A 27,289-nucleotide genomic window follows, 5' to 3' on the forward strand; every position below is an offset into this window, starting at 1 on the left:
TCTGATTCACCCTTGTTTATACAATACACATACATAGATTTGACTGTTTGCGATTTGTCTGTCAAGTATGCAAGAAGCAAGTGGTTTCATTGGTACCAGATACCATCCTACTCTTATTCAGAACGAAATGCCAGAAATGTGACTTACTGGTGAAATTTCTAAGCGCCTTTTACCCTTTAAACAGCTTGAATCCATTTTTACTTGTTTAAGTCATGTAAGAGAAAGTGGATGGAGAGGGTGAGTGTTAGGACTTTTAGCAAACAGGATCCATTTAATGTGTATGCATGTAGAATTTCTGGTCACATATTGAGAAGGGAGGCAGTAACAATATATACCGTCTCCCTACCTTCCTGCTTATATACCGAGAGGCATATCACTGCTCGAGTAGCTGGCGGTCTCATGGAAGGAGGAAACGGGAATAACGATGGTACCGTTCTGTGCATTTTTCATGGGGCAGATGGAAATCCACGTTTGCTGATAACCTAAATCATAACATTTCTCTTTTGTTTTGGGTTAGAAAGTTCACTTAGCGTTTAACACTCTGGAAAACATGGCCATTGAAACTTGTTATCCTTTCATTTTACCAGCCTGCTTCAAGAATAAATTGATGAACATATAATAGGGCAGAATTCAGTCACTACTGAAGGGATTCAGAACTGATACTCTGTGCCTGTGGTTACGCGTGTGAGGGGGAGCGAGGCTCCGAGCAGTGGAGCGGGTGCCTTCTCCAGGCTCCTGGATTTCTCCGCACCGTCTCTCCATTTGCACCTGCCACCGTCTTTGAGCATCCACTCGGTTATTTCCTTGAGTTTATTCCTCAGCTGAATTCTCGAATACAGAGTAAGAGTGTTTTAAACCTTTCGATGTTCTTTGTTGAATCGCCCTCCATAACATAACACAGCTCCCACCTTCAGTAGTCAGGCTGTTTCCTCACCCTCGTGAGCCTTCCAGATGGAAAGTGGTGTCTCCCTTTGGTGAGTTAAACCTTATTCATGGGGTGGTGGTGGCTTGTACTTTCTATCATGAATTGCTTACTCACAGTTCTTGCCCTGCTCTATTGTACCTTTAAAAGAGGTTTTAATGTGGTAAGACGAGTAGCCTCTTGGTCCATACTTTCCACAGCTTGTCAGTCTTCCTTTGTGCTGGTCCTGTTTTTACATTTATCACACGTTCTCCGTGTTTCCATTCCAGCCCACCTCGCTCGGCTTTGGCACTCGGCTCCCCAGCACTGTGGCCAGGGGAACCGCTGGGTCGTGTGCTGCAGGGAGCTTGGCCCTCAGGGAGGACGCAGGTCTCTGAGGACCCAGCTCCGGTTTAGATGTCATCTGCCAGGAGCATCTCTTCATCCCCTGGTTCATTCCAGCCTCAGAGCTGCTTAGGAGTTTTTCTGTTGAGTTTGCTGAGTGAGGTGTGACTTACATACAGAAAGTGCATAGATGTTAAGTGTGCGGTAGTTTTGACAGATGTGTTCACTGCTGTAACTACCATCTTGACAGAGATGGGGCATTTTCACCGCTTCAGTCTCCTTGTGCCCCCCAACCCCATCCACAGACTCCCCGCTCTGATTTCTCACCACAGGCTGGTTTTGCCTCTGGTGGGCCCTCCAACAAGTGGAGTCACGTAGTGTACGGTCTGTGTCTCGTTCCACTGACTCAGCGCCGTGATGATGAACATTCACTCATGTTGCAGGGGTCAGTCCTGGTGCTGTCTCATTGTGGGCAGCAGTTCAGGGTGTGAATATACTTCATCTTGTTCATCTGCTTTCCTGTTGATGGACACCTGGGCCGACTCAGTCTCTGACCGTTAGGGTAAAGGTGCCGTGAACATTCTCGTACAGGTCTTTCTGTGGACGTTTGTTCCCGGTTCTCTTGGGTAAATACCTAGGAGTAGAATTGCTGAGGTAGGTGTATGTTTAAGGAACTGTCACACAATTTTCCATACTCGCCAGTGTTGACCCGAAGCAAATAGACGGCCAGGTTTTCTCCAGCAGAGATGGGTTTATTCGGGATCAGCAGAGAATTGCAATTCAGGGTCTCATACGAAGCAACCATGTGCAAGTCCCCCCACTGCAAGGGAAGGAGACGCTTTTATAGAGGGGACAGGGGAGGGGGCGGGCTTAGTAAACAGAGCCTGACTTTTCATTGGCTGAGTCCTGGCAGGAAAGAACGGGAGTCTTTCATCTTCCTGTTGGGCTTGGCTGTTGTCACAGGGGTGAGAGCTCCCCCTGCTGGTCTTCTATTTAATTGGGGTTTCTGTTCAGTAATGTTTTACACCAGCGTGTATGAGAGTTCCACTAGTCCTGCATCCTCGTCAGCATTTACTCTTGTTGTCTGAATTTTAGCCATTATAGTAAGTCTTAAAGTTAGGTAATATAAGCCCTCCAACTTTGTGCTTCTCTTTCAGTGTTGTTTTGGCTATTCTAGATTCTTAACTTTGACATACAAAACCTTAGAGTTAATTTGTCAATTTATAAAAAAGAGCTTTGGGATTTTTGATTGGGATTCTGTTGCATCTATGTATCAATTGAGGAAAAATTGACAACTAAATAAAACTGAGCGCCGATTTATAAACATGGTGTTTCGGTTTATAGGTATTCTTTAATTTCTCTCAGCCATGTTTTGTCATTTTCAGCATAGATGTTTTAGACATTTTGCTTAAATTTATCGCTAATATTTTGCTTTTTGATTATACTGTAAATGGAGATTTAAAATTTTTCATTTTAATTATTTAATACTACTATTAATCCTGTGACTTTACTGAACTTGCTTATTTTTCCTAGTAGTTATTGTAGCTTCCTTTATTTCTGAGTTTTTAAAATCAAGAATAAATATTGAGTTTTCCTCAACATTTTTTAATTATGGAAAATTTTAAACGTCTAAGTCGAAAGGATTTTACAGTGAGCATTCACAGGCCCCCGCAGATTCTTCCGTTTGTCATCCTGCCATCCATCCATCCATCTCGCTTGTTGACACAGTTTATAGTAAGTGGCCACATCAGGACACTTCCCCCTAGTAAACTTCATTTAGCATGCAGTTCATGAACTTGAATTCCATGTTTGTTTATACATCATTTGTTAATGATGTAACATTTTCTAACGATGCACTGCACAGGTCTTAAGTACTATACAGGTTGCCAACCTTAACAAAAGCATGTACCTTTGCAACCCAAAGGCTTATTGAGCTAGAAAGTTCACTGATGCCCCTCCCAGTTAATTCCCTACCAACCTTTGCTTTTGGGTATTTTTTCAATAATAGTTCGGGGTGGGGTTTTTTTTTTTTTTTTTTTGCTTGTTCAAGAATTTTCATTTAAATAGAATCATACAATGAGTAGTCTTTGGAGTAGGGCTTTTTCATTCAGTGTGATGTTTTGAGACTCACCCATGTGTTTGTACGTATCACCAGTTGACTTCTTGTTGAGATTACTATATGTACGTACTACAGTTTGTCCAGTCGCCCAGAAACTTGGACTGTTTCTAGTTTGGGTCCATTATGAACAGAGTTGCTATAAATAGTTTTGTGCAAGTCTTTTTGTAGATGTATGTTTTCATTCCTTTTGGGTAAGTAATGAGGTTGGAATTGCTGCATCATAGTGTAGTTATTTGTTTAGTTTTATGAAATGCTGTCAGACCTTTTACCAAAATGGCTGTACCATTTGAAAATCCTACCAACACTGTATGAATATGCCCGTTGTACATCCCTGGTGTGTTTTCATTTTAGCCATTCTAATGGGTATGTAGTAGTATCTCATTGTGTATTTATTTCCTCCTGAGCAATGATGTTCATCACTTTTTAATGTGTGTACTGGCCGTTTGTCTATCTTCTTTTGGGACTGTGTGCTTAAATCCTTTGCCTGCTTTTAAATTACATTTTGGTCCTTTCATTATTGAATTCTAGGAATTCTTTATCAGTCTTAGGGACCAGTCCTTGAAGATATTTTTTATGGATATTATCTCCCAATCTGTGGTGTGTTTATACGTTTTCTCGACATTGTTTTTTGATGAAGTCTCATTTATTAATTTTCTTTCTTTCATGGTTATTGCTTTTTGTGACCTAAAGAACCTTTGCCTGCCCCTAAGTCACAAAGATGATGTCCTGTGTTTTGCTGTGGAAGCTTCATATAAAAACTTTTATAATTGGGCCTAAAATACATCTTGAATTAATTTCTGTGTGTAAAGGTTGGGATAAGATTGTGGTTCACTTTTTTTACGTATGGATAGCCAGTATTCCAGCAGTATTTATTGAAAAGGCAAGTGGATTGCTTTGGAAGCCTTTGTCACCAAAAATCACTCACTCACTCAATCATGTGGCCAGTTTAAGTGAGGGTCTACTTCTGGGCTCGCTGTCTCCTCTATTCCACTGATGCCCTTGTACGTCCTGTGTGAGTACCACACTGTTGGGAATCTCTTGGTTCTTGGGAGAGGGTCTTGAAGTACGGCTCTGAGTCTTCCAGTGAGTTCTTCTTCAGGATTGCTCTGGGTTGCTCTTCAGGTTTGTTGCCTTTCCACGTAAACGATCAGATCTCAGCAGTTTCCACATAAAATCATGCTGGGATGATTATTGGGATTGTCTTGTATCTATAGATACATTTGGGAAATTTTCATTTTTAACAGTATTTACTCTGAATTCATGAACATCGTTTTTTCCTTCAAGTTTTATCATATATAATTGACACACAGCACCATGTAAGTTTAGGGTGTACAGTATAACGACTTGACTTAACACATGTTGCCAAATGATCACCGTAATGAGTTGAGTTCACATCCATCATCTCATACGACTAAAAGAGAAAGAGAGAGAGCAGTGGTTTTTTCCTTGTGATGAGAACGTTTAGTGTCTGCTTTCTTAGCAACTTCGGATACACCATAGAGCAGCGTTAACGACAGTTGCCATGCTGTACATCGCCGGAACTTACTCATTTTATAACTGGAAGTCTGTGCCCTTTGATCACCTTCATCCAGTTGCTCCTTCCCTCTGCCCCCGCTCCCCCGCCCTTGAACATCTTTCAGGGCTGTCCAAGGATGTTTGTTTAGAAGACAGCCATAGTTTCTCCTGCCAGAGGTCGGGGCAGGCGTGCTCACGGCCCATCATAAAAGACTGGCTTCCTGTCCTGTAACATCACCCATTGTGTGCATGGGTCTCACCTGGCCGTCCGTGTCATCCTGTGGGGACTGGAGCAAGGAGATGCTGGTCCTCTGGCTGCTGCAGCTGCTGAGGAACACAGTCCTCTGTCTGTGATCAGGGGTCTTGCCTTTGCCACATCTATGAAACAGTGCAGACTCGCGTGATAGCTTGCAGATGGGGTGAACTCACAGACACGTCACGGCTCTTGAGTTTCGCTTAGGATGATGGGAAACTGACAAGGATGTGGTTTTCTCAGAGGAGAGGATGAAAGCCTCACGGGTCGCTTGGTGAGATATGAGGAAAATCCGTGGAGATCAATGGCTCGCTGTGTGGACCAGCTCATGGGCCTGGCAGTAAATGGTTCCCCGCTTTGTGGCCTGGCGACGAGGAGAAATGGAGATGGTTACAGACTGACTGCTCACCACGCAGTCCTGTGTGGACTCAGCTGCCAGACACGGCCCCCCTTGATGGCCGACTCTTCTCTGGGCAGGAGGATGTGCTCACCAGTTTGGTGGCACGTGGCCCGGTGTTTCTCAGGGTGAAAGGAGGAAGGTCACAGCCCCCTTGGGCAGAAGGCAGGCAGGTTGTTAGGACCTTGAGTGGTTCCCCTGGGAGGTGAGTGGGGACTTGGTACAGCAGGGTAGGTGGCTCTAGCGCTGTAAGTTTAGGGTGTCCAGTACAATGGTGTGAGGTTGGTGTGAGGGGCCTGAACCTCCCACGCTGTGTGTCCCATGCCCGGTGTGGCTCTCGTAGACCCACCACTTCGTGTTTGTGTCCCTGTGTCAGCCACACGTGTTGTCAGCTTGCAGCCACGTCCCCGCGAGAGTTAGAGCAGCACGTGCGCCCCGAGTGCCCACTGCTCCTTCCCCGTCTACTGTGGGGTTGTGAGCTGCGACCTGCAGGCCAGCTGGAAGAATGGTTTCCACAGGTTTTAAATAGTTGAAGAAAATCGGAAGATCCCTATTTTAGGACACGTGAAAATGACAAAACCCTCACTTCAGTGCGCGGAAGTATTGTTTCCGTGGCGCCTGTGGCTGCTCTCGTGCCCAGCGGTGCAGTGGCGTGGTCGGGCCCCACGTGGCCCCTTCCAAGCCCCGGTCTCCTGTGCGTGCCTCGTCCTCGCCCCTCTCAGTGTCCGAGCGGAGTGTGGCCGCCGAGTGCACACGCGGTGCAGCCCGTGGGGGGCCGGCCTGCAGGGAGCGCCAGCCGTTCACGGGGGTCGGGGGAGGAGACCTGTCCTCCCTGACCAGAGCCCTGTACAGCTTGAAGGAAACGGGCGAAAGGAAGATGGGCCGCCCTGGTCCAGCCTCCCTCATGCTGCTGGGGTGGAAGTTGATTTAGAAAGAAACCAACTATTAAAAAACATTGTTAGCTGTCAAGAGAGAATCTCTTTACCGCTTGTATCTAAAACTTTTAAGTTATTTCCGCCATGAAATTGAGTGGCGTGGAATTGTCCAGAAACATGTGTTTTAAATGGAAATACTCACACCCTTAAACGCAGCTCTTCACAAGCAGAGGAATGGGAGGAAATCACTTTGAAAGCTCCCCGCGCTGTAGCCTGGGCCACAAGGGCCCACCGTGCAGGCCTGACGCCGCTGTGACGCGGGGTCCGCCTGGCGTGAGACCCGCCTTCTGCTGAAACCTGGCTTTCCTTCCCCTAATCCTTGTCGCCCAGAGGCAGTCATGTGCGTTTAACTTTCGGCTCTTCTGTAGTTCAGGGCTTTCGTTCTCTCCACCCCAGGTAGGTATACTGGCGAGTTTGGGGGGTATTTCGACAGTAGGGCAGATGCTGGGGTGTAGGGTGTTCCACACTCCCCTCCAGTGTCTGCAGCTGTACTCGGCTTCTGCTACTTTGGCATGTTAGGGAACTAGGTACACCGTTGTGTCAGCTGGCCTAACCTGTAGCTTTGCCAGAAGTTTGCTGAAGACCCTGATAACGGCCTAGAAGACCCTGTCTCCTTAGTTAAAGAGCTGCCTGCCGTGTGGCCCAGGCCTCTGCGTACGAGGGACGAGGTACCTGCTGCCACTGGGGAAGCAGGCTGGTGGTTTCTGTGTTGACTGGAGAGGTAGCCACAGATTGTATTTCCCCAATAACTTGGGGGACATTATGTGCAACAGGTTCGTTCCCACGAGTCATAGACGCTCTCTCACCTACGCTTAGGATGTCAATTAAGGCAGTGGAATTTGTCACGGTAATAACAGTACGTTTCATGCCAAGGTTGTGTAAATTCATAAATTTGATACGGGATGTGTTGATCATCAAATTCAAAGACCGACAGCATCTTCCTTTAAAGATGTTGGTTCACACTAGTTAAAACCAAGTTTTAAAGGTAAATAACCTGACCATTCTACACCATTTTATTACCAATAAAGCGTTAAGTCCTCTGCTGACCTTTTTCATTTTAACCGAGTGCTTCTAAGTGACGCTGTCGGTACCGACCCTGTTTCCTCGGTGCGCGGGCCGCTGCCACCCTCAGGGCTCGGCCTGGACCACAGCCGTGCTGTTTCTTGGGCGCCTGCTGTTGGTGACAGGATGACCAGGCAGAAGGCTGGAGATGCCCAGCACTGTGGTCCAGTTGTGACCGTGAAAACCAGCTCAGGTGGTCGGCGTTCAGTATAAAAAATAGAAGGAGAGCCCTTCTTGAATCACAAAAAAATAAGCTACCTAACACGTCCATATATTCTGAGCATGAAATTTTAGCGTTTTGTTTGACTTAATTTCAAGGAAATCGCTAAAACCCCGAATGCTCTGTTACTGTTCTGTTTTCAGACCGTTTGGCTCGGGAAGAGACGATCGCGTACATCACCTGTTGCGGTTTTTATTATTTTCGATGATCCATTATTATTACGCTTGCACCTTATTTTTCAGATAGTGCATTTATACTTTTCTCTTTTCCCCTATAAACAGGTTGAAAGAATCGTTGACAAAAGGAAGAACAAAAAAGGGAAGACGGAATATTTGGTCCGGTGGAAGGGCTACGACAGCGAGGACGACACCTGGGAACCGGAGCAGCACCTGGTAAACTGCGAGGAGTACATCCACGACTTCAACAGGCGCCACACCGAGAAGCAGCGGGAGGGGCCCTTCACCAGGGCCAACCGGGCCTCCCCGAACAACGCTAGGAAGCAGATTTCCAGGTCCACCAACAGCAGCTTTTCCAAGGCCTCTCCTAAATCGCTAGTGGTCGGCAAAGAGCACGAGCCCAAGGCCAGCCCGCTGTTTGCCGCCAGCCAGAAGTTCAGGAAGAACCCGGCCCCGTCGCTCTCGAACCGGAAGAACATGGACCTGGCCAAGTCAGGCATAAAGATCCTCGTGCCCAAGAGTCCCATCAAGAGCAGGACCGCGGTGGACGGCTTCCAGAGCGAGAGCCCCGAGAAACTGGACCCCGTCGAGCAGGGGCAGGAGGACACGGTGGCGCCGGAGGTGGCGGCCGAAAAGCCGGTTGGAGCCCTGCTGGGCCCCGGAGCCGAGCGGGCGCGGATGGGGAGCCGGCCCCGGATACACCCGCTGGTGCCGCAGGTGTCCGGCCCCGTGACCGCGGCCATGGCCACGGGGCTGGCCGTGAACGGGAAAGGTGAGTGATGGTCTTGGAGGGGCGTGGGGTCCCTGCCCCGGAGGGCAGTCCGGTGTGGGCCCGGGGGCTCCTGCGGGCTCCGCTTCTGACAGATGTCTGTCTGCGGGAACCCTGGAGAGGTTTCGCCAGCCCCCGCTTTCTTTCCTTGAAGCCTTTGACAGTGACGTCTGAAGTCAGCACTGGCTGTCTCTGTTTCATTGGCCGTCCGCAGACTGGACCCCCACGTTGACTTGATTTAGACAGTGTCCCACTCTGAGTAGGTGATGGCTGGGTTTTTTGTTCGGTCGGTTGGTTGGTGGGTTTTTTGCAGCTAGTTTCTACTTTATGCATCTCTTAGGCACCGGGTCTCATGTTAGGAATCCATCTGAATTCTCTTAGTGTGACCGGTATTGATGAGAAGTCATGGTTCTTGTTGTGCTAACCCATCTAAGTAACCGGAAGTGCCTTTCAAGGAGGATATTGATGACCTAAGAGCCTTCGGGACCTCGACTGGTCTAAGACAGTCCGCTGTTCGGGTCCCTTTTTCAGAACAGGAGGCCGTTCAGCGTGGGTGCTCTTTTCTGTTCCGCTTTTACCCTGTTCCTGACCTGGACGCTGCAGCTTGGGTGGTCATCCTGTGGCCTCCCCGACCCCAGGACAGCACACCTGGGGATCAGCACGGACAGCTACCTTCCCTGCCCTTTTCGTGTGCCTGGCGAGCCGCCACTTCTTCTAGAATATTCTGTTACATCTTCTCTAACATATGCCTCACCTCACGGTACCTGCCTGCTGTCTTACCGGCCCCCCTACTCGACCGCCTCTTGGCGGCTCCCGTCCATTCGCTGTGATTCTTGGACGGGGGCGCGATCCCTGGTCGCCAGCTGCTGTACCTAGTGGGCAGGCAGCCCCCAGTCTCTCTGCGGCCCTCCCCTGCCTGTCCAGCTCTCTCTCCACATCGGGGCGCCTGCTCTTCTCTGCCCTGCTCCTTCCCCACCTCGTGGACACTGCTCTTCCTCTGGTCCAAGAGCCACCCGCTCCCATGTCCCTTTGTCACTCGTGCCCCCTCGCCCTCCGTGTTGCAGGAGTGGGACGGACTCTGTACCTGTGAGCATCTCCCTCAGCCCACGCTTAGAATAATACGAAACGAGGAGAAGTGCTGTTGGTTTGTCTGGGGCGCCCTTTTCCTCCAGAGACATGTTCCCCTGAGACACCGCTCTGCCGTCTTGCTGTGGTGCGTCCCGCAGGCTTGGGGGGATGTGACTGAAGTCAGGGTCCCCTTCGCACAGTAAAGGGGCCTCTCGCCAGCGTTTCCCAGACACGCGCTTCGCCCCGACGCCGCTGCTCTGCCCTGCCTTTGGCCTTCGCCTGGAGCATGTCCGCAGAGCTGACCTCTCGTGTGGCTGACTTGCCCACAGACACAGCCCTCTGCCCTCGGCGCGAGGAAGGAGCGTAGAGGCTCGGAGGCAGACGAGGCCCGACAGCCCGCTGATAGGAGGCTCCACTCTGCAGACGGGGGTCAGGTCCGCAGAGGCTGGATGCTCGGGCCGGGCAGGAATCAGCACGTCTCTTAGTTCCCACCCTGTGTTCTCCTCGCCACTGCCGGCCACCTTCACCAGGGAAAGAAACGTCTCCTGCTTCACACTCACTCGGGCCAGGTGCCGCCTGGGCTCTGGTGCTGCAGATGAGGCCTGGGCCCGAGCTGCCATACTACAGAGGGTTGTCGGAACCCAGGCACGTTCGTTCGTTCACCTACGGTCTGGCTGCTTTCCAGCTGCAGGGACAGAGTTGAATCAGTGTGACGAGACTGTAGCCTGCAGGCTGAAGGTGGGCCGCTTGGCTTTTAACAGAAGAAGTTTGCTTACCTGCTCTGGGACGCCTTGGTCCTGGGAGTGGGGCACAGGGGCCTCAGGTCCTGGGGCTCCCCTTTGATTGTCCACAGAGCTTGTGTGTACGTACGTTTTCTGGCCGGAGGGGACCCATAATTTTCAAAACTATTGACTCTTAGGTTCCCACATTCTGCTCTCAGCACAGTCCTGCAGGGTTGGCTGCCCGCAGCAGAAGCCCTCAATTTCGTATATAAGGAGGGTTGTGGCTTCTATTCAAATAAAAAGTGGGTGACTTCCTTTTTTTTATCACTTGTAGCCATTTCAGAATTTTTTCGGTGTCTATAAGGGTGTCTGTGGTTAAAACCACAGGGGGCGTGTAAGCGTAAAATCTTAAATTATTTTATCTTGTTCTGCGGAGGTAGTTGATTGGGGTGAGAGTAACATACGTTTCCAAGGCCCCCTGTGACCGCCCTTCTCTTCTGCCCACCCCGGTCCCATACAGGTCGAGAATCTCCTCGCCACTTAGATGGCGGCAAGTCTGGCAGCCCCTCGGGAATGTCTTTAAGGCCGTGGTGAACCAGGCTTGCAGTGGTGTCCCAGACGCTTGTCAGGGTCACTGGGTGCCTTTGCTTCCTGTCACCCTCCTGCATGGAAGATGCTTTCGTTCTTGCTGCCACTGGACTGTGGGCTTCGGAAGGGATGTTGTCTTGCAGGGCTGAGCCTCCCCGCGGCCAGAGCAGGGCCTGCGTGTGGCGGGAGTGATATGGGTAGGACAGTGCTTGCTGGAGAAGAGGCTGTGTGACACATCCTTTTCGCCCTGTCGCTGGGTCACACTAAACGAGAGGGGGTGCTGTTGAAAAGACAAGGTCTGTGGTCCAGAGCATGGAACCTTCCGGAAAACCACATCCTCGCCTTCAGCGTGTCTCTTTCCTGACGAGCAGGACCGAGGCCCTCTTGGGTGGTTGGTCCACGTTCGTACATTCTTAACACAGATGTTTGTTTCTACCTTCCACGGTAATTTTAGAGCCGCACCAGAACCCTGATTTGTTTTTCTAAAACTAATTGCAGCAGATACTTGCGGAGTCATCGGGAAATGAACCGTCTCCTATTCAAAACATTAATCGAGTAGGGGGTATATTTTTGCCACCAAGCACGGCAGATACTTAAATGCCTGTTACCCAAAAGAGTAAATGTTTCTGGAGAATTTTAACACACACACACAGTGACTTTTACAGACTAACCATATGTGTGTTTGGTTTTTGACTGTTTTAAGTATGAAACAGAGGTTTAAAAGATGATATATTGCTTCACTCAGAAATAGAAAAAATTTTAAATGTAGGCACTGCAGCTGTGTTTCCACTCTTTTTTATTAATAAGTTAGTTTTCATGCTCTTTTAATTGCCTGATGAACTAATCCTACAAAAGCAGCAATTGCTTTTAAAAACTGTATCATTGTTACTTTGTTCTTTCGTGAATTCAAATATATAGTTGATCACCATTCCACAAGTATGACATTTGAGAAAATACTAGTAGCAAACTGTTTTTTTGAAATGAGGTCTAAACCTTATCGGTGTTATCATGTTGGCTGCTGGATTTTAAGTCAAAGCTAACAGATTTAGGAGGAAAATGATGGAGGAAATACCTTAACACACCACACGTCTTCCACCCCGTGAGCATTTCAGTTGGAGGAAGCTCCCGGGAGAAATTTTCAGGAAAAGTTGGCTGCTGCTTTGGAGAAGCTGCAGCATAAGTTCCTCCCAGTAAGAATATGAAGCAGGTGATGCCGGGGATCCCGGTCCAGGGCTCCTCTGCAGGAGGAGCCCTGGGGCCCCTTGCTGTGTAGGCGCTGACATCGGAACTTACCTCCAGGGGAGGTTAGGAGGCCAGGAGACCAGTGCCCAGAGGCAGTCGCCGGTCAGCGGGGCCCCAGCAGGAAGTGTCCGCTGGACAAGAGGACGTTTGAAGCCGCACTGTAGCAGACCGTCAGTTAAACGTGTGTACGAGGGCTCACCACGAAGGAGTTCCATTTGAAACCAACAAGCGTTTGTCATTTGTCGTAGTCTCCCGGGGGGAGATGACCCGCCAGCGGCTCGCGGGCACTCAGCTTTGCCCGCCCTGAGCACACGGTAGATGGCCCCGCAGACCGGTGCAGTCGCCCCGTTTCCTTCCTGAGCTGAGCTCGGCGGCCCCCAAATCTGGATGTGCTTCAGATTCCAGTGGAGTCTCAGGCACAAGGCCCCACGGAGAAGAGGCTTCTGCCCTGCGGCAGCAGCCTGTGGGGTGAAGTCGGTCACCCCCAGGAGTCTCTGAAAACATACAGACCCGTCATCATTTTACTTGAAAACGTATAAATGGGCGGCTCTTTGCCAGTCCCCGATGGGGAGCCCAGGCCTTTACAGGGGGGCTTTCACTTGCCACTCGTTTGAAGAGCGAGCCTCTTTCTTTACACGTGGACCCACTGGTTTTGTGTGGCGCACACCCTTAAACCCTCTTCTCCTGTTTCCAGTTCGGATTTCCTTAAAGTGGACACGATCTTAGGTACTTAGCAGTCTGCCTGGGTGCACAGCCCTAGCATTTTTCTTTCTTCCCACTTTCTCACTGACACCTGACGTGACCATTCCTTTCACCCGGACGCTGTGTATACTTTGCAGAGCATCACTGTTCTCTTTGAAGCATCAGCTCACCGTTTGTAATCATATCTCCCATCTTGTGTAAAATGAACTAAGTGTGATCATGACACATTCAACGGGCCTAAGACGTTTTAGGGAGTCACCCAGCCAGCTCTGGACCAGCCCGAGTCCCAGCAGGAGGAACCCAACCTGACTGCCGAGCTCCGACCTCTGCTTCAGGGAGACTCGCCTCCTCGCTCCTCTGCGAGGTTTTAGGGACGCTCAGGAGTGCTTGGGACTCGGGGCAGCCTTGACCCAGTGAGCCCATTTCAGAGCCCTTGTGACTGTTTGATTTTCTCTCTTCGTTTCCACTTTCTTGGTGTCTCTGCCTATTCCAGTGGTTCTCGGAGTGCGGTGCCCAGAGCAGCGTCAGCACCCGGGCACCTGCTAGGAACGCACACCCCTGGGCCCCATCCCGCCTCTTGAGCCGGACTCTCTCTCAGCACACCCTCCAGGTGGTTCTCAGGCCATCCTGTGCTGTGTTCCCTTGTAAGTTTGTGGTTTTGTAGAGCAAGATGGGAACGAACTATCTGCTACTAAATCCTTGTGTTTGTAGTGTATTTTACGTTCTTACAGTTAGACAGATTTAGTTCCTGTTCGCTCTTGAGATCTTGATTTGAAATTGTCTTTAGGCATTTGTAAATTATTTTTAAATAAATACTTTAATAATTAAACATTTTTAATGACAGGAAAACATAAAATAATTAAAACATCTCAAAGAACAGAAAGACTTCCCTGGCGGCGCGGTGGTTGAGAGTCCACCTGCCGATGCAGGGGACGCAGGTTTGTGCCCCGGTCCGGGAAGATCCCACATGCCGCGGGGCGGCTGGGCCCGTGAGCCATGGCCGCTGGGCCTGCGCATCCGGAGCATGTGCTCCGCAACGGGAGAGGCCGCAGCAGTGAGAGCCCCGCGTACCGCAAAAAAAAAGAAAAAGAACAAAAGGAAAAGGAAAAGCTCGCCCGCCCCAGAGAGAACTGCTGCTGACAGTTCTTTCCTTCCAGAAATTGTACAAACATGTACATCTTTTCAGTACATCCGTGGGCTCATACTTGTCGTGTGGTTCTACCAGCTAGGTTTCTTTTTTACTTTTATGATGCATCTTGGATGTACTTTTCAGATGCACGTGAACAGCCCTCCTCCATTCTTTCAGAGATGTCGTGGTTATTTATCGCACGGCCTCAGTGACTTCATGTCAGTGCTTCTCAGCAGGGGGCACTGTGGCGCCTGGGCCTGGGTGCTCCCCTGGTTTAGTGTCCCTGGTCCTGCCCTTAAGGCGCTAGAGTGGCCTCAGGCATCGTGTGTCGTGTTCCCGCAGGGGCCTGTGTCTGGCCTCATCCTTTAGGTGAGAACCACAATAGGCATCGTGAGTTTTTCCCCCGTAAATGAATAAATTTAATAGATGCTACAGCAGCAGAAATGGTAACGTACCTCCTGTCTTAAACACAAGTCATCCAGAAATACTGTGATTTTTGACACAAGTAATTTTCAGGTACATCGAGCGAAACAGGAAAGTTGACCATCGCCACCTCCCCTCAGAATACCATTGCCTTCCCCAGAGGGAACATTAATAGTTTGACGTGTGTCATTTCAGACGTTTTTCTGGGTGTCTGTACTCTTCGATATGGAATCATACTCCATAAGTGTTCTTGGATTTGTCTTTTTCATTTGACATCCTGTCTTGGAGAACTTTGTATTTTAAGACTCACATCTCTACCTCACTTCTTTTGAAGTCATAAACTTGATTTTTTTTTTTTTGATACTATTTCAAACTTACGGAGAAGTTGGGGGACAGTACAAGAAAAACCCGTCTACCGTTGTATCCATGTTCACCGATGGTCTGCGTTTTGCCTCATTTGCTCTCTCCCCCTCCGCCCCGTGCCTGTGTGTATTTATACCCGCACGTACGTGCGTGCATAGACACTGCTGTTATCCTGCATCATTTGAGGCGGCACGCTTGCTGCTGTGAACAAGAGTAAATGCAAGGGCTACGACTGACCTAAGATTCAGATGTTAGCAAATTGCTCTCTAAACAAGCTTGGAGGCTGGGTGCCCATCGATCTGTTCTTAATCAACCTTTAAGTATCTGCCCAGGGGCTTCCCTGGTGGTGCAGTGGTTGAGAGTCCACCGGGTTCGTGCCCCGGTCCGGGAAGATCCCACATGCTGCGGAGCGGCTGGGCCCGCGAGCCAAGGCCACTGAGCCTGCGCGTCCGGAGCCTGTGTTCCACAACGGGAGAGGCCACAACAGTGAGAGGCCCGCGTACCGCAAAAAAAAAAAAAAAAAAAAATCTGCCCAACGAGAAGGTAGAAAATGGTATCATTGTTTTAATTTTAAAACATGAAAACTCTGTTTTTACAGGTTATAATTGCTGGTTTGCATTTATTTTTCTTAGTCCCCTTTCTATAGCCTTTGCCTATTTTGCAGTGGGCGGGGAGGGGGGGTGTTGGCGGTGTGTGGAGGGAGGGGTGGGCGGTTCAGCTCTTCCAAAGTGTGACGACTTCATGAATGTGCATGTCACCCTTGCCCGGGGGCCACACTCGTCTCGTGTCTGAGCCACCGTGTGTGCCCGTCCTCCTGGCTCCCATGCCAGGGGGTGGAGTGAACGGGCCTGTCTGGTCTCTGCCTTAAGGGATATTTACAGCAGTTTAAAGAGAACAGCCCAAATTAATTTGCATTAATTTTATGGTTCTTGCCCAGGTTTGAATATGCCGAAGTGTGTTGAGTTTTATAATTTTAAAAGAATTTGGATTCCTTAGGTCGTCATATGCAAAGAAAGAACCTTTCTGACTACAGTTCCTGCTCCTTTTGAACTTTGTAACTGAGTGGTACACGGGCAGAAGAACAACCACATATTCAGGTGAAATTCTTTTTTTTTTTTAACCTTTGCTCTTGTTGCTGCCGACTAGTGGGGCTGAACACCTGTTCCAAACCCCACGCATCTTCTGTATCCTGTATTCTTATTGCTGTCACCTGCAGCGGGGGGCTGGGCTTCTGGGATATGCCGCCAGTGACATCCTTGACAGACAGCTGTCCACAGCTGTGTGTGGACACCCACCCAGCCTCACCTCCGAGCCTGCCCTTCTGTCGCCTTTGTTCTGTCGTAAGTTCTCCAACCTGCTGCTGCTGCTTCCAGAGCATCTTGTGTTACAGACGAGGCTGGTTCTGAAAGAGAAAGTGATTTGGTAGAGTTGGTGGGACAGGAGGGTCCATGATAGAACCTGCTCCTGACTCCTGTTTGGTTCTTCTGGGTCACACGGGCGACAAGGGACTTTTTATAAGCATGGTTCACAATACTGACCGTATTGTAATAGTCGAGATTTTTTCTGTCTCCAGTGAGTGAAATGACTCAAATCGGTTTAAACAAGCAAACAAAAATGCCTCCATTGGGTCAGAGTAGGATCCAGCCACCCCCAGAACCCCGTCTCCCCGCCACAGCCTGTCTCTGCTTCGTTCAGAGGGTGAGGGCTGGCGTGCCGACCCTCTCAGCAAACCGGGCAGAGAAGAGTCTCCTCCTTCCCAGAAGTTCCAGTGGGTGAGAACAGCTCACCCAGAGTCTGGCTCCCCAGGGAACACCCCAGCCGACGAGCAGTAGAAATGGGAGCTGGGCTTGAGCCCCCGAGAGTCTCGACACATTTAAGGTTACTGAGTACATTTAAAATATAACTCTGCTCTCCTCAGTTACAGAAAATCGTGTGTGTTAAATATTGATCATTGAATAATAACAGCTCCAGTGACTGTCCCGTTCCGGCCTCTGGGTGGCCCTCTCGCGCGGACATGGTCCTCCTCGCCCCGCCGGCCGCCACAGCTGCTCGCCGTGAAAGTGGACCCGAGCTGCCCTTTCACTTCCTAGCTTTGTGCGTAAGTTGGGTGCCCTTCTGCCTGCTGTGGCCCTCGCAGTCCTGTCTTGGGGGCTGCCGCTGTGTTTATCTCCTCCTAATTTGATGTCACCTTTTAAAAGTCAGTCACATTTTTTAATTACACATGAGGAAAGGTGATTTTCATAAGTCAATTTATCAGGCACCGCTTGAAGGAAGACCCTTATTAGGAGTCGAGTTCCCCAGGATGCCCTCGCTGTGGGCGGAGAGGTCTGCAGTGGCCCGGGAACCTGGACTGGGTGGAGGAGAGCCGATTCCCTAGAGGAATCTCTGAGAGGAAAGTCTGGTGGGGAAGATCCAGAACAGGTGGACAAATTCGATAACACTGTAGACGGTGGGGTGTGAAAGCATTTCAGCCTCCTCTGGAACCTTCTGTGTCGTCCGGTCGGTTGTTTACTTAGAGCAGGTGCTTGATGGACATTTGTATGTGAGTGGACGAGTTGCCGGAGGAAGTTTTGTCTCTTCTGCTTTCACCCTTAGTGTTTGTCTTCTAAAAAGAGTGTGGGTGAAAAAGCAACAGCAGATCTGTCAGGGGAGATGGGAGAGATTGTCGAGGAAGCAAGAGCCAGGGCAGGTTTGGAGCCCGCGTGCAAATATGGAGTGAGAGGGGATTCTTCGAGCTGGAAAAACGGAAGGAAACATCTGTAGGCTAATGTGGTGTAGAACATCTTTTTCAAAACACCAGTGAATAATCTCACTTTGTACGACAGCGTGCAGGAGGCAACTTGATAGGTAATGACTCGGGCCTCTCCCGAGATGCACCCACTTCCAGAACCCCGGGTCGCCAGAATGAGCTTCAGACCAGTGGAGCCTGTCCCGGGCCTCGGGCCCAGGTCCTTTCGAGGTGGAAATGACCTCGGCGTTCAGTTCTCTGCGTTTCCGCCGTGGAGCTGGCTTCTCCCTTCTCATCTGCCCCCAGCTTAGCAGCGTTCATTGCTGTGTCCTCGTCAGATTCCCCGATGTCCTCAACCTCCTGGGAGGGGATGTCCCGCCCGCCTTCCTGCCCCCGGGCCTCCTGCCCTCGGCTCTGGGGTGGAGGTGCTGACCCCCAGGCTCTGGGGCCCGCGGTGCCAGGCAGCTTCCTCCGGGTCTGTGTCTTCTCCCCTGTCACTGACTGATGCTCCGACCTCCCGGTGCTGCTCCAGCATCCCTCAGATGCCTTTATTCCCACCCTAGGACTCGGCCTGACATCTCACTTCTGACCCCGGGAGAGCACCGGCCCGGCGTTCTGCGGCCAGTCCCCCGCTTCATCCCATCCACCCGTCACTGGGCCTCACGACGCAATGGCTGGCACTTGTCCCAGCGTTGGACTGATAGAGAACGTCAGGATTCACAACCCCTTTTCCTCGGGGTTTGATCTCTTAAAAACGGTCTTGTTGCCACCCTGATCCTCGCTTCCCTCTTGGCCCACATTCTTGGTCCTCTCCTTTCCTCCTCTGCCCTCGGTCTGGCTCTCGGCGCCCGGACCTCTGGCCACCCCAGCCACGGAGTCGGGGCTCCAGCCTTTTAATGTTTTATGTGGAGCGGAGGACATGTTTCGTACGGCTTATCACGTCTTTTAGTTTTGTTTTCATTTTCAGCTGTGGTAACAAACACTAAGTTTACCATCTGAGACATCGTTAAGCGTGTAGTTCAGAAACGTTAAGTGCGTTCACCTTGTCACACAGCGGAGCTCTAGAACTTCTTCCTCTTACAGAGTGACGCTCTGTCCCCACTAAACACTGATGCCCCTCCCCCCAGCCTGTGGCAACACCATCCTACTGTCTGCTTCTATGATACTGACTGCTTTAGGGACCTCATACGGTGCAGTCGCACAGCATTTGTCCTTTTGCGTCTGCCTTATTTCACTGAGCGTAATGTCCTCAAGGTTCATCCGTGTTATAGCCTGTCAGAATTTCCTCCTTTTTAAGACTGCGTGCTATTCCATGGTATGTATGTGTTTTTTCCTTCATTCATCTGTCGATGGACGCTTGGGTGCTTCCACCTCTTGGCTGTTGTGAATGATGCTATGATGAACATGGGTGTACAGACGTGTCTTCAAGATCCTGCTTTGAATTCTTTTGGCTAAATACCCAGAGGTGGGATTGCCGCATCACGTGGTGATTCTGGTTTTGATTTTTTGAGGACCACAGCATTTGACATCCCACCAGCAGTGCACGAGGGTTTCCATTTCTCCACGTCCTTGCCAACGCTTGTTGCATCTTTGTTTTTAAAATACTTGTTCTGGAGCGCTGCTGTTCCCCGTTCGCCTTTTACCTCTCGTTCTCTTTTCGGTTGCCTCTGTGCTCTTCTTCTGCCCCCCTTAAGTGGCACGGTCCCCGGGGCTGTTCGCCGTGGCGCCTGTTCGCAGAGGGATGTTTGGTGTGCCGGGCCGTCAAGGCGACCCTCGCGGAGCAGCTGCTGTGCTGGGAGCATCGCCTGGGGTTCCGATGCCTGGGCACTCCCTGCTGCCTGCACACTCAGGGGCCAAGGTAGCAGGCCGAGCTCCGGTCCCCTGAAATGGAGGTGACACCCTCCTCTTCATAGCTGTACCCGGTGGACAGGGGACTTCTGGGGAGTAAGAACCAAGACTCCCGTCCTACTTTTTCTACCACCTGCCTGGCCTCATGGTGGGAGCTGAATGTGTGGAGTGGATAAAAGCATTTTCTTTCCTGGTTCATCTTAACATGGCTTCTCATTACTAGCATTTTATTGAATATTAATAGAGTATTGTTTTGTCTGGGCAAAAATCTAATTAAAGAATTCATTCAACTTCAGCAAACAAACGCAGTGAGGACAGAGCACTCCCTCTAGCTGTAAAGTGCTTGCCATCATCTGGGTGCTCTGGGGAGAAGAAGGCTTCTGCGTGCTTTCTCCCGGGGCCTGGTTCCGGGGGCTCCTGGCTCGCCTGCCCCTCCCCCTCTCCGTGGCTGCTGTGGGCCCTGAAGCTGGAGCTGGCTGTGCTGGGTTCGTCTCACTAGGCTTCAGACATGGTTTCTGGTTGAAGGTGCTCCGTGCTGACGGTCAGCTGTCTCCACACGGGGGCGGGGGGCAGGGGGGTCCTGGAAGCTCCGTGCGTCCTCATCACACGCTTGGCGAGCGTCTCCTGTGCGCAGGCTCCGTGCTGGATGCTGGGAGTTCAGAGCTCAATAAAACACAGCCCCTGACTTCCAGGGGCGCGTAGCCCGGAGGGACAGTTGTTGGTGAAAGAGCCCTCGTTTCTGACTACGGGGCTCTGTTGAATGGCGCGGTGGTTGACAGAGAAAGTAGCTCTGTCCCTGGTCCAGGACAGATGGAGCCAGAGCACGGCCACCGCCAGGCCGCAGTGTTCAAAGTTGAGCCCTGGGGTCTAGGCGGTGTTCCTCAAGGCAAGAGCAGTAAACCAGGCTATCGATAAGGAGATGGTAATAAACTTACCCTTGTGCAGACCTGCTCTTGCTGAAATGATGACACCTAATGAGATAAACCGTCTCTGTTTAAAAAGCAGTTACCGGGCTTCCCTGGTGGTGCAGTGGTTGAGAGTCCGCCTGCCGATGCAGGGGACACGGGTTCGTGCCCCGGTCCGGGAGGATCCCACATGCCGCGGAGCGGCTGGGCCCGTGAGCCGTGGCCGCTGGGCCTGCACATCTGGAGCCTGTGCTCTGCAACGGGAGAGGCCGCAACAGTGAGAGGCCCGCGTACCGCAGGAAAAAAGAAAAAAAGCAGTTCCCCTCCTATAGCAAATACCCATCTCCCCTAGCGATAAGGAGCTAATGTAACTGCCTCCCAGTCTAGAACCATAAACGGGACCTGCCGAGACGTCGGAAAGACCTTTTTGTTCCAGGTTGTGTTCTGAACTGTGTACGTGCTCCTCGAGGCAAGGGGCTTTGCTACCCCTTCCTCTGTTCACCGGGCACAACTCCCCCAGCCTCCAGCCCCCGCCTTTGGGAAGATGCGCGTCATAATCAGGTTTCTTTATGATAACGTCTCGTCTGTCTCCCGCTTCATTCGTGAAGAATTGTTTGTGCTTAAAAATATTTTCTAATGGGGACATAGTAAGTTCTCAAAATACCTTAACCCCCTTTCTGGCCAGTTATCTCAGTCACAGTCATCTCTCATTTCTGTCTGCAGTTCAAGTTCATTTTTACGTGTGGGTGACACGAGAAGGGCCAGGGGAGGGCAGTTCTTTCCTACGTCAGGAGAAAAGAGATAGATGTCTTAGGGCCACGTCAGCCACTGCGAAACGCAGCTCTCCCGCCTCCGTGCTGAGGTCACCATCACAAAGTCCACACACGAGAAGCGAGACGTTGGGTCCCCAGCAGACCTCACAGTCCCTGTGTCGTCCGCTGCACCAGGAGGTCAGGGCCCACCCCGTCCTCAGCTGCACTTTTAAGGCTTTACCACTGTCCCAGCCCAGCCCACCGCCAGCCTCACCTGAATTCCAGCAGCCAAACGGGGTCAAGCAGATAGTGCGCCCCCGTGAGGACAGTTGTGGAAGTGCTGGTGCATCCCGGTCTCGCTGACTCTGGGCTCACATGATTAGGAGGTTGACTACCCTGAGTCTGCGTGGTGGGCTCTGTCCTCTGCAACCCCAAGACCAGACGAGGAATGTGAAGCCCACTGAGGCATCCTTGCTGCTGGACGGCACCATCCTGATTGGTCTCTGGCAGCTCCCTGCCCGTGTGTCAGGGTCGGTCCCAGGTCTTAGTCCTTGGGATCTGATGCCAGTGTGGGTGCTGGCCTCCCCCGTCCCCTGAGACGAGCTGGATTGTCTCCTAAACTGGTCGCCGATTTTGAAAAACAGGATTTGTCACCAAGGAGGACAGAATCTCAGCACGTGCTTCATCCAGGGCACGTGCAGTTGGGAGCCACCTGTGGGAGGGTGAACCGCTGTATTATCTGGAGGTAATAAAGGGAGTCATAAGGTTTGTTTTCGAGAATTAAATCAGTGAAGGCTTTGGCTCCGTCTGGGTTGGGGGCAAAGACCCTGGAGCCTGAACCACGTCTCGTGTCTGGAAGCCCCTCACTTGTCCTGGGCCCCTTACGATGGAGACCTTTCCTCTCCAGCCCACAGGACCATGTCTAGGTCATTCTCGTGGCAATTCCTGCAACTCTACAGGGGTTGGAGCCTTAAAAAAAAGTCACTGGTTCTAATTAAATCTTAAAGTCAAAGTAACAAGATGTGGTACGTGAGGAGGCCTGCCCACAGTTTTCATTAAGTTTCATGTTGGTAACGGGGGGTGAACGTTTCGCCTTTCATCCAGTGGGTCCACCCGTCCCACGGACGTGTGATGTGATTTTCATGAAATGTAGCACGTTACCACCTGAAGCTCTTGCGCTGGACTGCGATCTTGCTGATACAGTTAAATCAGCATCCTGATGGTAGCGTTTCTTCTCCGGACAACACTTTCAGCAAAGCTGGACAGCTGTTTCCTGTACTTGGCATTAGCTCTGAAGGTTACACGACATCTTGGTTTTGAGGGAATCCTATGATAACGTGAACACGATCGGGGGATTACGGAAGCGCATGCTGTTTAATTATCGTGTCGCCAGTACTCTGCTCACATGGCTTCTGGTCTCACCGGCCACAGCACGAGTGTAAAGGTTGTAGGAAGAGGACAGCCCACAGCCCACACCAGCCTTGGGACGGGTGACGTCTTACGCGGGGTGTGGCTGCAGCTGCAGCGTCTCCGTTGCCTGGCGCTCACACTGCCTGTGGACTTCAGAGGGAGAGTGGAAGCATTCCGTCCTCCTGTCAGAAGGTTGACTTCCGTGCTTCGCTTTTGCAGCCCAGCCTCACCTGATGGGCCCCAGTCGCCCCAGCTTGCCGGCAGCCGCGAGCGGGAGTGGCGTGAACAGTCTCCGTCTGAGTTTTGCTTTGTTGGCTTCCTGTGGGGAAGGAGGAGTTACCCCAGTAAATGCCCCGCTTGCAGAGTAATCCGGTTTTCACGGGGGGCCCCTGCTGTGCGTTTCACGAGCAGGGGGACTCTGGGTGTCCTGGGGTCTGCCCCTGTGTGGTCCTGGGCCGGCTGGGGAGATGCTGGCAGGGTCTTCAGAGCCACAGCCATGACCGCGTATCCGGTCCACGTTAGAACCCGGGGCTCTAGTGGGTCAGGTGGGTGCCGCCCGAGAGCTGGGATGTCGCCCAGATGTCCTGCTGCAAAAAGAGGAGCCGTTGGAAAATGCAGAACAAGCCACGGCAGTTGTGGTGTCTGTTTCCCCGATTCGGGGGAGAACGGAGAGAAAAGCTGACTATGGGAGTTTGGCCCTGGTACAGTTTCGAAGTATGTAGTCTTAATGTTCAAAGCTGGATTCTGAAATTGCTGTTATTTTTTATACAGTGTATATGTAACTGAGCAGGTGTTTGCTTTGTATTTTGAGTCTGTTGTGCTGAGGTCAGTTTTCCTTCTTGACCCTTGAGTAGCTCTTGTCCTCATCTGTGAAATGATGTGTCAGGTTAAACCTTCTCTCTTGATCTCTTGCTTTTCAGCCTGTGGTTCTGGTCTGTGTAAGGTGAGCACGCAGTTCTGAGTCTGGCTCGCCCTTGAGTTCCGTGTTCCAGGCCTCCCTCCTGGGGGTCCACAGTGAAGAGGTGCACACGCCTGCCCGCAGTCAGGGGCTCTGGGCCGCCCTCTTCAGTGTGCACCGGCGGCCCCCTCCAAAGGGCAGACGCGTGCCCAGCCACGCGCGGTGAATACCTGGGTCCCTCGCAAAGGTGGGTGTGGTCCCGCCTCCGGCATTGCCCTGGAAGCGGGTTAAGCATCGCAGCCAGAGGGGCTCCTTGGCAACAGCCTGATCCAGCCGGATGGGAAAGGGGCCTGTGAGCCCCACGGCAGGCAGGCCATCGGCCCTGCAGGTGGTCACCGGGGTGAAAGCACAGGATTCACAGCTTGGCTTTCACCTCATAGACTTGAATAGTGCGGCCTTGGACCCTAGTTTGAGAAGCACTCATCTGGTGCCTGGCCAAAGCTAGATCTTTGCCTTAGAAGCGTGCTCTAGGAGATGCTGGCTTGCTCAGCCTGCAGCTCTGCAGCCCAAGCTGGCTGCTCGGTGACTGCGGGCCGGCCCCGGGGCTCCAACAGCTGTCCTGTGGCCCAGCCTCACACGGCTTTGGGGCTTCTCTCCCCGAGGTAGTCTGCTAACGGCAGGCCGGAGTGACGGGTCAGCTGGCCTTCAGCCCTGGCTCTCCAAGGATCTGGGCTGTGTTTTCTTTCTTTTCTTTTTTTTTGTTTTTGTTTTTTGCGGTACGCGGGCCTCTCACCGCTGCGGCGTCTCCCGCTGCGGAGCACAGGCTCCGGACGCGCAGGCTCAGCGGCCATGGCCCACGGGCCCAGCCGCTCCGCGGCATATGGGATTCTCGCAGACCGGGGCACGAACCCGTGTCCCCTGCATCGGCAGGCGGACTCTCAACCACTGCACCACCAGGGAAGCCCCTCCTTTTTTTTTTTTTTTTTAATAAATTTATTTATTTATTTATTTATTTTTGGCTGCGTTGGGTCTCTGTTGCTGCACAGGCTTTCTCTGCTTGCGGCGAGCGGGGGCTACTCTTCGTTGCGGTGTGGTGGCTTCTCGTTGCAGAGCGCGGGCTCTAGGTGCGCGAGCTTCAGTAATTGTGGTGCACGAGGTTCTGTAGTTGTGGCGTGAGGGCTCTAGGCGCGTGGGCTTCAGTAGTTGTGGCTCGTGGGCTCTAGAACACGGGCTCAGTAGTTGTGGCGCACAGGCTTAGTTGTTCTGCGGCATGTGGGATCTTCCCGGACCAGGACCCATGTCCCCTGCATTGGCAGGCGGATTCTTAACCACTGCGCCACCAGGGAAGTCCCTGGGCTGTGTTTTCTTAAGCACAAAACCTTGTGCTACTTAGACGTATTGTAATGACAGTGCCTGGCCTGTGGGGTTACCACTGTCTTTCCTCATTTTCTCCCCTCAATCCTTGAAAAAATGAAACTTTAATTCCCATCACGGTCTCCAAGTAGCCCACACGTAGTCCTTTGACATTTTGACTCACTATAAATCGTCCAACCAGCAGCTTTTTACATCCACGTAGAAGTGTGCTGCGCATCGTTAATTAAGACCGTGACACGTACTAACTGGAGGTCACCTTCAGGGCACGTGGTCCCATCCCGTGTCTGTCTAGACGCTCTATTCTTTGCTGGGTTCTGCTTCCCTGATTAGTGTACAAAAGGTTCTGTGCTTAGCCTAGATGTGGGTTTGAGTGTCCCCGCCCGTGCACAGAGGTACAGGGTTCGAGCATGCAGGAGCATCGCCCTCCCAGACGCAGGCTGCGCTCCTCGTGATTCCCAGCCGGGAGCTGGTGCCCTCTGCCATCTGAAAACGTTTGTGCTGTGGTTTCGTGGGACAGAGAAACCTTTTCAAGGAAGCTGCCAAGAAAGCGGGGACGCGAATGCACAAGTGGGAGAGAAGGTCATTTGTCACGTCGTCGCCTCTGTCCTTGGACTGGACTTTTTTTTTTTTTAATATAATAGTGTTTATTTATTTTTACTTGTTGACAGTTTGCTTTATTTATTTATTTTTGGCTGTGTTGGGTCTTCGTTTCCGTGCCAGGGCTTTCTCTAGTTGTGGCAAGCCGGGGCCACCCTTCATCGCAGTGTGCGGGCCTCTCACTACTACGGCTTCTCTTGTTGCGGAGCACAGGCTCCAGACATGCAGGCTCAGCGGCCATGGCTCACGGGCCCAGTTGCTCCGCGGCATGTGGGATCTTCCCAGACCAGGGCTCGAACCCGTGTCCCCTCCATTGGCAGGCAGATTCTCAACCACTGCGCCACCAGGGAAGCCCTGGACTTCTTAAAGTGGTCATTTTCGTCATGGGCATTGCAGACTCCAGGTTCATCATCGCCCCCTCCATCCTGGCAGGGGCTCCAGGCTCCCCACCCCAGTGAGTGTTGCCTCCAAGGGCTGTCTGGGCCCGCCCCTCCCTCACCCTGACCATCCAGCATGCCGCCAGGCCCTTCATTCCACTCCGAAGTGTGCCCGTGTCCCTCTGCTCCCCAGCCTCTGGCCATGCCACCACCTAGACCAGGCACCCCACGTGTTCTTTATTGTCTTTTCTCAGTTCATTTTCACTTGGCTACCGGGGTTGTTTTTGTAGATGTTGTAATCCATATAGTACCGTCCTTCTGAAGGTTGAGATGAGATTCAGACTTCTTAGCTGTGACCTGCAGGGCCGGCTCTCCGTTGCTCTGTTTCAGATGCAGGGGGTTCTTCCAGTTGCTAGCATTTGCCAACTTCTCTCCTTTCGCAGGGTTTTGCACGTGTACTTCTATGTTTTACCTGGTTGATTCCTTATCTGCCTGGTCTCAGCCTACATGGCAGTTCCTCCCCGCTCCTTCCCCCACCATCTGAAATACAGTCTGTTCTCTGACTTTCCAGCACACGCCCTGGCCTAGTTGCACCCTCAGTGTGTTTATTAATGTAAGTTGCAGGGTGTCAGGCACCGCATATGTTTATTCACCCCTGTGTCTTCAGCACCTGGACAGTGCCCGGCTGTGGCCACCTGCACTCAGGTTTGTTAAATGGTGCTTCTGACTTTCCATCTTCCTCCCAGATGAAGTACCTTTAGGGCAGACTCCATGGTTCTGTCTCTGTGCTCCTGGTCAGAGGAGCTGCTCAGTGATGAACAGATGCTTGGCATTTAATGACCATTTACCTTTATCCTTTCTTCCTTCAATTTGATTGATAAGCACACTGCACACTGTGTGCTGAGTGTCAGGAGGTCCAGCCGGTGACACACACACGTGGCTAGTCTCCGTCCCGCAAGGCCTGGTGTTTGCCAGGATGAGGACAACCCAGTTACAGAAGAAGCTGGAACGCGCAGTGATGTGCAGTGCCTCGAGTGGCTTAGCGCAGGGGCCCGGAGGGTCTAGGAGAGAGCACATCTGGTTTTGTGAAGAGCGAGAAGGCGTCTCCGTGGGCCTGAAGGCTTAGCAGGATTGGCTCGGCAGCCGCAGGAGATGGTCTGGGTGGAAAGAGCAGAGCAGAGGTCCAGGAGGCAACAGCGGACCGTTCCTCATGGGTTGTACGCTCTCAGACCTTACGTGACAAAGGACTGGAGGCAGATTACAGTCTGGAACTACAGAGTTGGTGGGTTGGTTTTTCCCAAGTGAAGACATCAAGACACGTGGAAACAGAAGCTTGATGAAGCCAAGGGTGTGGTGATGCAGAGGGTGCCCACCGTGACGTCAGTGATGCCGCTGGACCACAAGGTTGGCGTCAGGCTCTTAGCACATCCTAGGAACCAATGAGTCAGATCCACGGTGACGGCACACGCGT

The 27,289-nt window shown here is 51.6% G+C and overlaps 1 protein-coding gene across 4 annotated transcripts in view; it reads left to right on the forward strand.

Annotated features, from left to right (window-relative positions):
- The window catches only part of CDYL (chromodomain Y like), a 153,058-nt gene that overhangs the window by 75,108 nt on the left and 50,661 nt on the right, over positions 1–27,289 (forward strand). For all 4 annotated transcript variants that reach the window (XM_079933226.1, XM_079933227.1, XM_079933224.1 and 1 more), the window contains exon 2: positions 8,029–8,695. In XM_079933226.1, the coding sequence (XP_079789352.1) occupies positions 8,029–8,695 (667 nt within the window). The remainder of the gene's footprint in view (positions 1–8,028; positions 8,696–27,289) is intronic.

This window comes from Stenella coeruleoalba (assembly GCF_951394435.1).
Source record: "Stenella coeruleoalba genome assembly, chromosome: 10".
In the NCBI taxonomy this organism is placed as follows: domain Eukaryota; kingdom Metazoa; phylum Chordata; class Mammalia; order Artiodactyla; family Delphinidae; genus Stenella; species Stenella coeruleoalba.